Genomic DNA, 16,436 nt, shown 5'->3' with positions numbered 1-16,436 from the left:
ATCTTGGGGGGGGGGAATACAGATAGGGCTCAAGTCCTCTAAGATACCCATCACCCCAAGCAGACACACCTTGTTCACTCTCTTCCCATGAAAGGTGGCTATTGCCATCAGCTTGCTGTGCAGCCTGCCACACCTTTCCTACTTTGTGTGTGTGTGATTTAGAAACATAAAAATATTCTACAATTTCCACTTTTTTCCTCCTCATGGTATGTTTTGAAGATGTTTCTATATTACTGTTATGTAGGTCTGCATAATTGGACAAAATATGAATATATCATAATTTATTTAGCCATTATTCTGTTGTTGAAAATTTGGGTTCCTTCTGATTTGTTGCTTTTGCAAACGCAGCAGCAGTGACAATGCCTGTTTGTGCCTCCTTGTACACATACGTGTTTCTTTAGGGCAGACACCAAGAATAGAATGGAGCAGGAGTTGGCAAACTCTGCATTTGATTGTCTGATTGTGCTGACTGAGTCCTTTGGTGCAGTTTTGAATGATAGAGAAAAAATATTTCTTTCTTGAAGCTAGTGGGAATATTTTCTCTGGGTTTTTGACGTATCTTCTTCATCAACTCAATCAAAGAAGCTTCCTTTATTGGTATCTGTTGAATGATCATATGATTATTATCCTTTAATGATTTAATCTCACAAGTTACATGGATTTCTAGTGTTTTTAGTGTTAAACCATCCTTCCATTCCGGGGATAAATCTTACTCAACTGAGAGTATTCTTTCCATTATTCCTGTGTTTGATTTGCAGCTGTTTAATTTAGATTTTTTTAAGGCAGTATGTAGAACAAAAATTGGCTTCTGGTTTCCTTTTCTTGTTCTGACTTTTTAGGACTTTGGTATCAGAGTTATGCTGGTATCATCAAATGAGTGAAAGCTTCCCCTGGTTTTGTTACTCGTTGAATCAGTTCCTATGAGACAGGAATTATCTGTTCCTTGACTATTTGGTAGAACTTGCTCATTAAGAACATCTGGGCAGTTTTTCTTTGAGCATAGAGCTTTGACTGCTATTTCAGTTCTTCTGAGATTATGCCTTTTTCAGGCTTCCTCCTCTTTCTATGAGAATTTTAGGTAATTTATATTTTCTAGATAATTTATCTTTTTAAATCTAGCTTTCCCAATATATTGCTATATAATCAATCTCCAAAGATTCTGAAATCTGCTGCACATTATTTCCTCTTGTCAATCGCATTTCTTAATTGATCATACCTGCCGAAGTTTATCCATTTTTATTGTTCCTGCAGTTAAAACTTTTAGTTTAAATGAATGAAATTTAAAATAACCTAATGCTGTGTTAATTTTTGCTAATTACTTTTGTTACTGTTTTCTTATTTTATTGCATTGTTGGTGAGCATAGCCTTCGTGGTAAATTTTTAGAATGTATTTATATTCCTTCCCTGGCTTAGTATATGTTCCATTTGATTACGGACAACGTATATATGAAAATTGCACGTATTTACTGTTTGGCATATCTGTCTGTTAGACAAGACCAAGTAATTCTTTCATTGTGATAAAACATAGTATCAGAAAATTTACCAGTTTCACCATTTTTAGGTGTAAAATTCAGAGGCATTAAATACATTCACATTGTCGTACAACCATCAATCTCTAGAATGTTTGTATCATCCCAAATTGAAACTTTGTACCTATTAAGCAATAACTAATAATCATCTCTTCCCCTAATCCCTGGCAACCACTATTTTACCTTCTTTTTCTATGAGTTTGACTCTTCCAGGTACCACATATAAGTGGAATCATGCCGTATATGTCTTTTTGTGTCTGACTTACAACAGCATAGTGTCTTCATGATTCATCCAGGTTATAGTATCTGTCAGAATTTCCTTCCTTTTTAAGGCTGAGTAATATTCTACATATAGACCACAATTTGTTCATACATTTATCCATCGATGGGCGTTTCAGTGGTTTCTATCTTTTGTCTATTGTGAATCATGCTGCTATGGACATTGGTTTACAAATATCTGTTCTGTCCCTGTTTTCATTTATTTTGAACATATACCTAGAAGTGGATTGCTGGATCATATGATAATTTAAAAAAAATTTTTAAGGAGCTGCCATACTGTTTACCACAATGGCTACACCTTTGTGCTTTCTCACTAGCAACGCATAAGGGTTCAATTTCTCCACATCCTTGTCAACACTTACTTTGTTTTTTTATTTTAGCCATCTTAGTAGGTGTGAAGGTGTGGTTCTTGTGACTCATTGTGGTTGTGATTTGCATTTCCTTAATGAATAGTAATACTGAGCATCTTTTCATGTGCTTGCTGCCCATTTGTATATATCCTTTGGATAAATATCTATTCAAGTCCTTTACCCATTTTTGAATTGGTTTTTGTTGTTGTTGAGTTGTAGGAGTTCCTTATATATTCTGGATATTAATCCCTTATTGAGATGTGATTGTAAATATTTTTTATTTACATCTCATTCTATGGGTTGCCTTTTCACTCTGTTGATTGTGTCCTTTGAGGCACAGAAGTTTTTTATTCTGGTGAAGTGCAGTTGATCTATTTTTACTTTCATTGCCTGTGCTTTTGGCGCCTATCCAGGAGGACTGATAGAACAAGTTGCTTTCTCCTGCTGCCGTTAAGAGTCTCTCCTTTAATTTTTCAGTGTATTTATAATGTGTCTTTGTGTGGGTCTCTTTAGATTTATCTGTTTGGGACTGTTTGCACTTCCGAGATCTAGATATGTGTTTCTTTCCCCAGGTTGGGGAAGTTTTTAGCCATTATTTCTTTGCATCAGCACTCTTTACCTTTCTCTCTTTTCCTGCTGGGGCCCCATGATATGTATATTGGTCTGCTTGATGGCGTCTAAAAGTCCCTTAAGCTACTTTCACTCATTTTTATTCTTTTTTTTCCCCCTTCTCTGACTGGATGAATTCCACTGCCCTGTCTTTGAGTTAGCTGATCTTTTCTTCCACTTGATCTAGTCTGTTGTTGAACTGTTGAATCCCTCCATTGAATTTTTTAGTTCAGTTATTCTTCAGCTCTGTGATTTGTTTGACACTTTAAAAATATTTTTTAATCGCTTTGTTGAAGTTCTCACTTTGTTCATCCATCGCCCTCCCAACCTTGGCAAGCATCTCTAAGGGCATCATGTTGAACTCTCTACCAGGTAAATCACTCGTCTCCATTTCATTAAGATCTGTTTCTGGAGGTTTTTCTTGTTCTTTTGTTTGGAATATATTCCTCTGTTTCTTCATTTTCCTTAATTCTCTGTGTTGGTTTCTCTGCATGCGACAAGACTGTCTCTTCCAGTCCTGACAGTGTGGTTTTGTGTAGAAGAGGAACCTCATCAGTCAGCCTGACCTGACCTCCTACTTGTCTCTCAAAACTTTCTGACTGTCCAAGCTAACTTCTTCATTCTCAGTGGCTCCCAGTATTTGAGGGTGTGCCAAGACCTATCAGTGTTTAATAGGGTAGGACTGCAGACAGCACCTTGATGCAGGCTGATTAGAATCGGACCCTCAGGCAGCAGCTGGGATAGTGTTCAGCTAAGCTCCTTCCAGGGAGAAACAGAAAGAAAGATGCTTTTGCCCACTCTCTCTGTGCTGGGCCTCAGTGCATGGACAGGGATGTGCTCCTATGCCCATTAAGGATTGCTTCTTTGTTTTCTGTAATCCTGTGGATAGTCCTGTGGGACTCATGACTTGAAGCCCCATTAGCTATCAGAGCCAGGCCATTCAGAGACTATCCCTCAGCCGCAAAAGCTGAAATGCAGGTGTGTCTACAAACTTCCTCCAGAAAGATACTAGTGACTTGGAGTGGACTGGAAGGAAGAGGTGTGGGAAACATCTACCAGCTTCCCTGGTGTTCTGGGAGGATCAGAGCCAGCCACTAGATTCATACCAAGTTGGAAGCCTGACATTCAGGCTGCAGCTTTAAAATTATGTTAATAGACCTCTTTCAGGCAAAAGCTGAAGGTAGGCAATTTTCCTGCTTTCTCTGCCCTGAGCCCTTCTGGGGATAGCTGTGGCCAGAGCTCAGGTGCCAGTTAGGAACTGCTTCTTTGTTTGCTAGTCTTGTGGGTCTTATGGAAGCAAGTACCACTATTTTTCAGAACTAAGTGTTTGCGGTGGGGGGGTGGGGACTGTACCCTGCAGTGGGAGTCTTGAAAATTGGAATGTTCAATATTGAGTTTGCCCCCTTTGATCCTCAGGAAGAAGCTGGGATTCAGGGATTCCTTCTTCCTGGTGTGGGGCTTATGCTGGGGTGGGATTTATGGTGAGTGTGTTTCTCAGCCTTGCCTACTCGTTTTTATGTAGCTCTTTTCTCATTCATCTGATGTATAGGAGTCCCTCAGCCAGTTTCTGGATTTCCTTCACGGGGAATTGCTCCTTGTGTCGCTTGTACATTCAGTGCGTCCATGGTTGGAGAGGAGTTCACCTCTTATGTCACCATCTTGATTGACTTTCCTCTTCTTTTCCAAGATTGTTTTGGGCATTCAGGGGTTCCTTGAGATACCATATTAACTTTAGGATGAATTTTTTTATCTTTGCAAAAAAAAAAAACTTTGGGATTTTGACAGGGATTTCATTGACTCTATAGATAGCTTTGGGTGGTAATGTCATCTTAGCAATATTAAGTATTCCAGTCCATGAATATCTACAGCGTTTTGTAGTTTTCAGTGTCAAGTATTTTGCCTCCTTCGTTAAGTTTATTCCTAAGTATTTTATTCTTTTTGATACGATTGTTAATGGAATTGTTAATTCCCTTTTCATATTGTTCAGTGTTAATGCACAGAAACACGACTGATTTTTGCATGTTAATTCAGCACAGTTGCAGTATATAAAATTAGTTGTAACTTTTTTGTAGAATCTTCAGTGCTTTCTACATACGAGATCATGTCATTTGTGAACAGAGATAATTTTTCATCCTTTTCAGTTTGGATGCTAGGCCTGTTAATTTTCATTCAGCACTTTTGTATTCTTACTTATGGTCTGTTAGATGTCATTTTCTAAGGAGATTTACTAAACCTCCTACTGTAATTGTGAATTCCAGTTACTTTTTAAAATCCCAGTGTCATTCTAAGTCATGTTATTCTTGAAAATACTGAACTCCTGAAATTGACACTTGGTGATTATCTGTCGACTATTGCTACAAGAACACATGCATGAAATATTTGTTGAAAAAAACACTTCTTGGAAACTCTACTTGTATCTGACACTGAAGAGACAAATTTCTTGAAGATTCCAGTCTCAAGGAGGGGGCACTCACTGTTACACAGATGTGAAGTTGTATACTGTTGCAGGGAGTATGAGGACGTTGAGTTAGATAAACCTGTGTGCATCCCTGCTCTGTACCTACAGTGTATATGACCCAGGCCAGTTACTTAATGTCTGCTCTTCCACTTCTTCCTTTGTAAAATGGGAATAATTTACAGTATAGGTACAGCTCCTCATGTAGTGAATTTTTTTACATTAAAAACGGTAGTTATTTAAGATATATAGATTGATGCTATCTGTCTCATAGGTCATAGAAACAGAAAATAGGTGACCACGTCTGCCAGGTGTAGGGTGGCCTATATTTATGAAGTACCATCTGTGAGCGAGGTAGATGGGGAGCCTGTGCCTGCTCTGGGCAGCACAGTTCGAAGATGGAAAGCCAGAACAGGGGCCCCATTTGGGCTGGTCCAAAGCCGTTGCTCTCCTGAGCTGACACTGAACTGAAAGCTTGAAGAAAGAATAAGGAGGGCACATTCTAAGCAGAGAAAACAGCTTGTACAAAGGCACAGAGATGTAAAAGTGCATGCTGTGTTAGGAGAGTAGTGAGCAGAGCTGTGTCATTGATAAAGAGTGGTAGTGTTACAGAGTCCAAACTCGTTCTGCTTGCTGCATGACATGCCATTAAATCGGGAGACGAGAGGATGGCAGGCTAATGTCTTGGAGAACCATCGTACGCCAGTCAGAATATAGGCTCTTTTTATACAAAAAAACAGGGGAGGGGGGTGTGGTTGGTTGTTGCAAACTTCTTGCTGCAGAAATTCTTTCTTCTTGCAGCCGTCCATGTGGACCAGGTCATGGTGTCCCTGTAAACCTCCAAAAACAAAGGTTATTCTCAACTTTGCAACTTGCCATCTCTATGTAAGTGCAGAAGAGCTAACATCCTTAAAGATCAGAGCCCGGAGAATAGGCTCTCCTGTATATTTGAGGCTAAAGGCAATGTTGTTTTACAAAAGGTGCAGAGCCAGCAAGACTAAGCCTAGAAAACAGGGCACAGTGGTCAAAACTAAAGGAACAGGTCCAATATGGAGTCAGATTTGTTCTCCTCTATTACAGTAGGAGTTAAGGCTGGAAAATTGAAATAGGCTCTGATTGCAGAATGCCTTCCCAGTTTGGATTTTAGTCTGTAATCAGTCATGCTTTGCATGATGGAGGGACATAGTCAGTGTGCTTGATGAACTCAAAGGAGAGAGGCCAGAGTACAGCATTTCAGTTAAGAGGCTTCTGGAAAATCTAGAGCAGAGATGTGCAGCCTGGAGGTGGGTGCATGGTAGTGGAACAGTGAGAACATGGGGTGAGACAGTTGCGCCGGCCATTCTGGAACTTTTAGCTGGACCCCAGGCACTTAAAATAATGGCTTAAGTATTCTGATTATACCAAGAGCCAGTTGTTTGCTTGGTTACTTGAAAGTCCTCTGGAGTTCTTTACTATGCTGCGTGGATTTGGATGCTAAGTTATGGCCTATGATGTTTTTAAACTAAGCTGGACACCTGAACAGTGGAGCAGGTAACTGTTGCATTTAAGCAAAACCAGCTTTGCCTTCATCACTATGGGTATCTGATTCTCTCTCAGGAGAATGCATTGCTTCGATCCCAGTAGCAAAGATTGGAAAAATTTAACTTCATTGACCAAGATACTTTTTGAAGCTCCATACACATACAAGAAGGAAAAGAGTGTTGCTTTCTCGAGTGCCTGCGTGTATTTATTTGGCTTGGATACAGGATGGGGATGGAAGAGTGAGGAAGTCAGGAGAGTCCCTAACTTATTTAGGACAGAGGGACAGATGTGAGATGATTATCAAGCGCACACAGAGTCTGCGTGGGCCTTGGGTGATACAGATTGAGGAATAGGCCGCCCCATCCTTCAGGCACTGACCATGCTGGTAGGAACAGGGGAGAGAGAGGGTAACTGGTAAAACAGACTCCTAAATGCAGATGATCCAAGTCCCTTAAGAAGGGAAGCGAGGGGAGCAGTGTCCTGGCAGGTTGGTGCAGGGATGGGACAGGGGCCGTGGAATGACCTTGGAGTTTGGGTCCTTCTGATCCTGAGTTTCACTCTGGCCACCATTCTCTGTCACAGGAGCTGTAACTGATTCTCTTGTTGTGTTTGGTCTCATCTCTCTGGCCTGTGGGGTGTGCACCCCTCGTTTGCTGTCCCTGGTCTGCCCCAGTCTCCGCATTACTATTTCCTTCTTCGTCCTCTCTTACCCTCTGGTTAGCATTTTTATTAGAAAATGAAACACTTCAGTGATTATTCGGAAGAACTGTGTCCAGCTGCTCAAACCTACCCAGTTTCTTTTTTTAGCTTCTCCCCTACTTAAAAATAAACAGCATCAGGTCCCACTTGCCAAGCCTTTGTCACCATCTCCAGCAGCCATTCCTCCGGCCCATCTGCTCCCCCAGATGCTCCGCCCGTCTCCTCCTCCTGTCTCGGCCCCATGTGCCGTCCCTCTGTGGACGAGTATGAGGCCCACGGAGCACAGCAGCCTGCTGCCCCACTGCACCATCTGCCTCTGCCCCCACGGACATTCTGAGCATCCCTTCTGACCCAGATTCCAAGGGCTGCACCCCCCTCCCAGGCCTCAGCTTGTGTGCCCAGCCGGTCCTTTGATTTCCAGGGACAGGATGTGGATGGGGAAAGATAGAGGCGTCGCCATGGAGATGTGAATAAACACACAGGCAGACACCTGGCAGCAGGAACTGCAGCCTTTTTATGGAAGTTTAGTTCAGCTGACTTTGTTTACGTCCCTTACCTTTGGAGGCAGTGCCTTAGAGGAAAGTTTAGAGCCGCCGCTAAACTGTCGTTATAACATTTCCGCCAGCCAGCTCTCGCTTTTTCCGTCAGAGACGTTGAGCTCACACAGAGGAATTAGAGGTTGGCCGGGCCTGCCCTTCTGGGTGTTCTGAGGGGCCTGAAGTGTGGGCTGTATTGACATGAATGTGGAGGGAGACTGCCCCAACCTGTCACGGAAGTCAGAGTCTGTGCGGGAGAGCTGGTCACCCAGAAGGGGCCAAAGGGATACCTTCTAAGCCTCTCTACCCCCCCCCCCCTTTCTTCCTCTCTCCTCCGGGTTTCAGGCCGTAGGGGTGCGGAGGTTGGAACCGGTGGTACGTATTACCTGAACATGGCTGGGGGCACAGGAGGCTCGTCCTCATTCAAATTTGATGCCAGATGGAGGCAGGGGAGAGTGTGAGAGGGGTCTGGCACTGGGGTGCTGTAAGGGAGCCCTTTCCCTACCCTGGGATGCATTTTTCTGGGCCCCAGGGGTAAGGGAGCACATTTTTGGCATTGCTCCTAATGAGAGAGGAAGGGAGGTTCTGTGCCCCTTAGGCTGAGAGAGGTTAGCTCTGCAGTGAATGCAGAAAACATTTCTCCCTTTCTCAAGAGGGTGATATTGACATTCAGTGCAGGACAGTTGTGTCTCACACATTGCAGTATGTTTCTCATCATTGGCCCCTGCCCATCAAATGCCACAGTTCCCTCTTGGCAATTATGTTGTCTCTGGGACAACCAAAAATGTCCAGCAAATTCCCAAACCTCCCTGGGGGACAGTGCCACTCCCGGGTTTTTGCTGCCAGAATATTGGATTGCCACAGACTCGTCTGTCCTCTGGGAAGAGAGCATGACCAGACCAGAGCTCTCTTCTATCCTGGTACGTTCATGTTAGTGAAAGCGAGCATCTTTGCCTTATCTGATCATGTTGGCCATCCTTATTTTCATACCTGATAATTCTTTCCCCCACTGCTTAGTTTATAATTCCTCAACCCAAATTTTCTTACCAAGAGGGTTTTCAAGCATCTAAGTCACGAGGACAGGTGACTGAGACGTGAGACTTGACCCTACACATGGGCCACATGGATCCTTGACGTGAAGGCCTGTGGGAGGGGTGCCTGTGATTGCAACAGGGCTTCAGAGGAGACGGTGCAGGAGAAACACAGGGTTTAAAGTGGGGACTTTGGCACTGTGGTCCTAGGGACTGTGAAAGTTGTATTTATTGATGGAGCTGCCTGGGCCAAGGGAATGTACCCTTCCAGCCTTCCCATACGGCCTTTTCCCTCCTGGGAACCCTGAGTATGGTACTTACCTCTACAGCTCCTGTAAGCCAATGACTCAGGCCAGATGGTTCCCAAGATAGAAGGAAGTCCCTGACCTTGAATCTGCTATCTTCTACAGTGTGTCCAGGGACTCTGAAGAGGAAAGATGAGTTGTAGCCTAGACTTACAGCCCCTTTGCTGTCAATTATTACCCTCCTGTAGACTTTCCAGACAGGTCCTCTTTTTGCTTCCTCCTGAGCCGTCATTCTGCCCTCCTACTGATTCACAGTGAAGAGATGCAATGCTCTGTCAAGTTTGCTGCTTGTTGGCGAGGCGAATTTTGTCAGTTCAGAGGGTTGGGCTATTAGTTAAAATTAGGTTTTTGGATTTTCTTTATCATCATCTATTTTGTCTTCCACCCACTCGCCCTGGGGGATAATCCAGAACTGCCTATGAGCGTCTTGATTTCTCTTATTGATTTCAACAGCCTGCGCCTTTAACCTTCTTGCTTATTTTTTAAAAAATAAATTAACTATTTCTAAAGAACGAATTGTAGTCAGTCAATTTCAGATTTTAGATGTCTTCCCTCCTGTCTCTGAGATCAGAGGCTCTTTCGTAATTACTATTATTTTGACTCTTTTTCCCCTAAGCAGAAATAGGAATTTGTTGAATCACATAGCTGGGAGAGATACTGGGGTAATCAAAGAATCAAAGGAAGAGCCGTAGGAACCAGGGCCCCGGTGCTAGAAGGCAGATCCCCGTGCCTCCAGCGCTCTATCTCCCCTGCACCTCCTCCCTTGCTCTGCCCTTGCCCCTCAGCTCTGCCTCCCACCAGAGCCTGACCCTCGGCCCTGTTCCAGGTAACCCAGTACCGCAGCCCTGCTTAGCAACCCAATGCAGGGACTGTTTTCCTTTCTCATTATCTGTTGATTATTTAATCATTGTAAACATTTCCCATAAAAGGAGAACCACTTCGAGCTTTGACCAAGCAATGTGTGCTTTTTTGTAATTGACATTAAAAAGGGAGAGATCAGTGGGGCCTTTGAATTCCCCTAAGAAGTTACAAGGTTGGGGAGAAGTGGTGGGGATAGAACCAGAGTGGCGGAATGTCTGACTCCTCAGGCCCCTTAGAAATCAAACGTGTTGTCTCCTGTCCCTGGAGAGAATTTTTGGGGCACATTCATACCAATTAGAACATTTCGTATTCTCTTGATTTATTATTCTGGGTCCCACCGTCCCTTCCCTGCTTCCTCTCACCCCCACCTCTTCAGTCACTGCTAACTGAGTCAGTAATGCTCACAAAGTATCTTCCTCTGTTGTAAAATGCAGAAACTGGCAGATTAATGTCTCCTTATTCTCAGAGGTGACAAGTCCTGAAGTACAAGCCTGCTTCATCCCCACTTCTCTTGTGTCACTGGTTTTTATGCAGTGTAGTTATCTCTTCTCTGGTCTTGTTTGACAGCATCCCCTGTCCATGTTTGTGGCCTCTTAGAGGAAGGCAGAGAGACTAAAGGTCATCTTGTCTGGTGGCCTCTAACCAGGGACATGTTGGCATCACCTGGGAGCTTTCCAAAACAGTCATGTCCAGGCAGACAAGTTAATGCCTGCTACACAGCTTTTTCATGAGAAAGCCACACTCCCACATACAGTGGCAGTAAAGCCATGCTCCAAAGTGATGCTGGAGGAGAGAGCCTTGGATGGGAAGTTCTACGGTAGCAGGTATATCTGAGCATAGAGAACACACCTGGGACTGGCAGGCGAGAAGAGGAGAGGGGGTCAGGAAGTCACTTCTCTGGATTTTCAAAAGACACTGACCAAGGCGTACAGAGTAGCCACAGATGATCCACAGTGGGGTCGCCAGAAATGAGTACATCTCCTCCTGGATACTCACCCTCTAGCTTAGTCCTTTTTAGCCCATTATGAATTTGGGTAATTCAGAATTCTGTCTGTAACTGGAGCACAGCTGAAATCAAGATGCAGGTGGCCCTGGAAACATGGAGGTTTCAGGAAGATAATCAGGAAGGATCTCTAGACCCTCAGCTCCCTCTCTTTTCTGTGTCTTTGGATTTGGCTGAGGTGTTTGTCAGAAACCCTGGGCCCCCTGTGTCTGGCTCACATTCTGAATACGCTGTCCCCAAGGACAATCCCTGTCCCTGTGCTTCTGGAACTCACTCCAGGCACAGCTCTGTGATCTCACTCGGCAGGGTAGCAGAATGATCAATGGTGAGAAAGAAGGGCTTGATTTCCCTTGTGAAATCCCAGAGAAAATATTAAAAGGTCAGGAAGAAGTGTAATGAAAACCTGGGATGCATGAGCAGAATTTTTTGTCATCACTGCTGGAAAACATCCCTCCTGTTCCTGGTATTTCAGGTGCTGTGATAAGCCACCACTCTCTGATGCTGTCAGTGGGGCAGGTACCCTGAGCTCTCATTCCAGGAATGGAGTTGGCTTGTCTGGATTCTCCTGCACTCTTTTAATGGGATTGCTCCTGACAGTGGGTCAGATTTATGCGATGGCTTCCCACGGTCGAGCTCACTGGCCCAGCACATCGCCCTGATCTCGACCTCATTACGTGGAGTTGTGTTTGTCATCATGCAGAGCAGTTTCAACAGTTCTTGTACCTGTAGATTTAAGAGCGGAAAGTGTGCGGAGACATTTCAGCTAAATCCTCACTAGGTTCAGGGTTTGTGTTATACTCGTCAGAGGGGAAGCCCATTTTGGCAGTCGAAGTAGCACGTTGGGAGTGTATCACTTCTTTCCTTAGAACAGAATGAGCATCTTGCAGGAATAGAAGTTCTGAGAGTTGTTTAAATAGCAGCCGACCTCAGGCTCTAGGGGGAGGCATCCTGAGCTGGTAACAGAGACAGGCTGTGTGACGTCTCCGCCCTCTCTTTTCCACTCATGTGATGAGGTTCCTCCTTGCCTTTTCCCACAGGCCCAGCTCCTCTCCCCGCCAGCTCGCCGCCGATTCCACGCTGCCCTGGCGTCTTGTTCCACCTCCATGCTGATCCTGTCCAACCTGGTGTTTCTTGGAGGCAACCATGTTGGGAAAATCTACTGGACTAGGATCTTCATCCAAGGTAAGTTGCTGTCTTCAGCCAGTTTCTTGTTTTCCACATAACGAAGTTGGTGCCACGTATGGGACTGGGGGAGGCATTCATTACTCTGTGCATGGTGTGTGACCTATAAAAGTACCAGCCAGGAACCAGTTCCTGTGTTTAGCTGTGGCTTTAAGTGTTCCTTATTTGATGTATCTTTTACCTACCATATGTGACACCAAACACAAGATGCACTATCGCAACCCTCCCAGATTCTACCGCTCCCTTCTACTAAGCTACCGCTCCAATTTTTTTATTTTTCCTAATCTTCCCTACCGTCTGTAGATCAGGCTTCATTACACTGCAGTGTCTAACCTTGTGCCCTTTGTGACTCTGAAAGTCCTACCAGGAGAATGTCCTGGGAGCCCCGCTGTGCCCTCCTGCTGCTGTGGGCACGGCGCCTGGTTTGCCACACCTCTTTGTTGTGGATGTTTCTGTCTGAACAGTTTTGCTAGCACCGGCAGCCAACCTGATGTTTAACGTACATGTATTTAATGTTGCGTATGTCTCCATGTCCATAGCAGAGTCATGCCCGCGGCGGGTAAAATGCTAGTTGGTGGGAATTATTGCGAAAACCTTGCATTATTAATTGATCATCACTTATTTATGGCCACCGCTTCCTTTGGGCTGGAACTCAGAGTTACATCTCATCCTTTAAATTCAACATCTTGTAACCTGTAATGAAAAAAATTTATGAAAATGAATATATGTATGTATATGCATGACTGGGGCATTATGCTGTACCCCAGAAATTGACACATTGTAACTGACTGTACTTTAATTAAAAAAAAAAAAAGTCTTGGGAGGATGGGAACTACTCACAGAACACATTACTCAGCCAATTCACTGCTCACAGCCAAGGTCCCCTGTTCTGTTGCCCTGGCCAGTGATGCAGTTTTGTGCTTTTTGGTTTGGGAAGTTTGGCCACGTGGTGATGACATGACTTGGTGTGGTTGGGCTATTGTCTCCACAAAATCTGGGTCCCCGACCAGCCAGCGATACTTTCGCTGCTGTTCTTTTCACACCAGAAATAACCTCAACACAGCTGCATGATCCCAGGGGGCCAGGTCACTAATCTAAACTGTGGCAGGCTTGAGTGAGCCAGGCTCAAAGGGACCATGAGACAGCCCTGCTCTGCTTTCAGCTCGTCACTCCACTACCCCTTTGATCTTGCTCTCTGAGAAATGTTTTAGCTGATGGTTCCTGAAAAGATCTGGTACTTTTTAAGTGGAAGCTGTCCTTTAATAAAGATGGGTGGTAGTGGGGTGCAGAGGAGTTAGAGATAAAAAAAAAACCCCTCCTTGAGGTGAGCGACAGCATTATGTACTTTTCTTGCCTCCTCCCACAGTGCCTTGCATAGCGCAGAGAACACAGTGACTCAGGAAAATGCTGACTAGGGGTTTGGCTGGTCACCTGAGCAAGGAGGCTCTAATCTTGACTTCAGCAAATAAACATACAAGGTGTTTGCTACTTGCAAGGCACTGAGCACAAGGATGGAAACAGAAGCAGACACAAATGTGGGCACCAAACATGCAAACAGAAAGCGGTCAATAATTTCAGATAAGTTCTATGCCAAGTGCATGAGGAATTGCTTGAGGTCAGAGGATGGAGGGCTGACCTTCCCGTGGAAGCTGGACTTCACAGAGGAGGTGATATTTGAATTGGAGTTCTGAGCAATAGGTAGGAACTTGCCAGGTAAAGGAGGCTGGTGTATGAGCATAATGAACACTAGCTGCTATGTCAGGTGATCCCCAGCTCTCAGTAATTTTTCCCCGTAGAAGTTTATTCCTCTCACATTTCAGTGAGGGTCCAGTGGCTTTTTCTAAGCAGTGACTCCAGGACCTCAAATGTTTCTGTTTTGAGCCTTCACTGTCTTGTCCTGGCCTCAGGGAGAAGAGACTAAGAGGGGAGGCACACCAGGTACTAAATACCCCCACCAGAAGTGACACTTGGCATTTCTGCTCACATCCCATTGGCCAGAACTAGTCATGAGACCACCCCAAGTGCAGTGCAGGGAGATGTGGGGAAGTGCCCAGGTATATGGTGCAGCAGAAGAGGGCGTGTGAGGCAGCCAGCTGGAGGTGCCCGAGAGGCAGGTAAAGATGTGAGTCAGTATGGTTACCAAAGGGGAAAGGGCCGGGGGAGGGATAAATTAGGAGTTTGGGATGAAGAGATACACACTACTACATATAAAATAGATAAACAACAAGGACCTACTGTACAGTACAGAGACCTGTACTCAATATCTTATAATAACCTATAATGGAAAAGAATCATATATATATATATTTATATATATATATATTTAATAATTAATAATATATGGCTTTATTAGTTCTCAGGGAGCCTTTTCCCAGCATCACTGATATCTCTAGAGGTCATGAGTAGCCTGGAGGGTTTGCCTTCAGGTCAGTATCTCCCTGTCTCCAGTTCACTGAATTTAGACATGTGTATATACCTGGGTCACTTTGCTATACACTTGAAACCAACACAATGCTGTAAACCAGCTATACTTCAATACAAATGTGAGTTGGTGTTGGGAAGGAGGGCGGGACTAAATGATGGTGATGTGGTCGACAGGGCATGAAGGTAGTGGGTGAGGCCATGAGAGGGAAGGCAGTTAGCCCAGAAGCACGCACAGGGTGAGAAGGGAACAGGGTGGGAGGTGGAACTAGGGATGCAGGCATTTAAAGGGCCAGAGAAAAGGCAGCAGCTATAAGATGTTCTTTCTGCTTCTCAGAGGCCTGAGATGAAGATCAAAGCAGGATTTGTCTTGCACGCTGTGGAGCTAATAACGTCAGGCACACAGGGGAGGGGGGAGTAAGCATCGGGGCTCTGAAAAGTCTGGTCTGTTTCTGCTATGTGGGTCCTACTATGGTCTACGATTGGACACAGACTGTGTCCTGCCTGGAACCAGGTGCTGGTTCCCGGGGGAGTGATTGAATGTGGAGGGCTCTGGAATTGGTCTCCCTGGGTTCTGAGGCCAGGGAAGCTCAGCTTAGAGGGCATTTTCTATGTCAGAGATTCTTCACATCAGCCTGGTCCCATCTCAGCTGGTCTGTCTCATGGGTCCCCCGAGTCACGGAAGGTCTCCTGAGGTTTTGGCAGTCGCCCCGTTTGTCCCCTGCTGTGGGTGTTTTGTCCGAGTGACTGAATTCAGAAATCTCTTGGAGGAAAGTGAACCAGGTGGTGCCAAATCCCGCCTGCTTGGGAACTCTGGGCTCCTTCTCGTAACTGAGTCGATTGACCTGATATAAGATTAGTATGAATATTCATGTTTTGGTACAAAAACGTATTAATGAGTTTATAGGATGCTTCCTCAGACTCTGCTGGGGAGTGTGTTATATCAGCTTTCCAAAATTTGAAAAAAAAAGTCTGAATTCTGCAACTTCTCTGGCCCCAAAAGTTTCAGATAAGGGATTGCTGAGCTGTGCCTGGGGCTGCTGATGGGTGAGCCAGGACTTCGACATCCTGGTCATCTTTGGCCTCCTCCTTTGGCCACGTGATCAGGACCTGTTGTTCCAAGACCTATCTCTATACACAGAGGAAAATGTGACGAAGTGAGGGAGGAGGCCTGTCTGTAGGGGATGAAGAGCATTTGAGCTCAGTCTCTAGATTTCCAGGTTTAATGGGAAGGTAACTCTTCCCTGGGGGGAATGACTTTTGTCCCTCTGTGCCATGATGGGCTGGGACAGCAGCTGGTGGCACCACTTCAGTGAGTCCTGAAAGAGTAGGGTGGGGGCAGACAGGTGTCTGGAGGACGGGGGTTAAGGGGGAGATTACAGATGCTCCACAGTGAATGAGACGTGGAGAAACACATCTTAAAAACAGCCTTATTAATTCCCAGGGAGCCTTTTCCCAGCGTCACTGATATCTCTAGAGGTCATGATTAGTCTGGAGGATTTGCCTTCAGGTCAGTATCTCCCTGTCTCCAGTTCACTGAATCTAGACATGGATTTGTTTCCTTTAAGCTGCAAAGCTTGTTTTAGTAGCTTGTGTAAAAACCTCTATCCTGGTCTCTACCGGGTTGGTGATCTGAGGCTGTAAAACCAGTCCCT

The 16,436-nt window shown here is 44.8% G+C and overlaps 1 protein-coding gene across 17 annotated transcripts in view; it reads left to right on the top strand.

The window, feature by feature from the left end:
* Window positions 1-16,436, top strand: part of HHAT (hedgehog acyltransferase) — a 300,160-nt gene that overhangs the window by 218,698 nt on the left and 65,026 nt on the right. For all 17 annotated transcript variants that reach the window (XM_074351883.1, XM_074351882.1, XM_074351874.1 and 14 more), the window contains one exon: window positions 12,216-12,360. In XM_074351883.1, coding sequence (XP_074207984.1) covers window positions 12,216-12,360 — 145 coding nt within the window. The remainder of the gene's footprint in view (window positions 1-12,215; window positions 12,361-16,436) is intronic.

Source organism: Camelus bactrianus, chromosome 23 (assembly GCF_048773025.1).
Source record: "Camelus bactrianus isolate YW-2024 breed Bactrian camel chromosome 23, ASM4877302v1, whole genome shotgun sequence".
Taxonomy (NCBI): domain Eukaryota; kingdom Metazoa; phylum Chordata; class Mammalia; order Artiodactyla; family Camelidae; genus Camelus; species Camelus bactrianus.
Note: the sequence above shows the minus strand (reverse complement) of the source record. Positions and strands in the feature narration are given on the sequence as shown.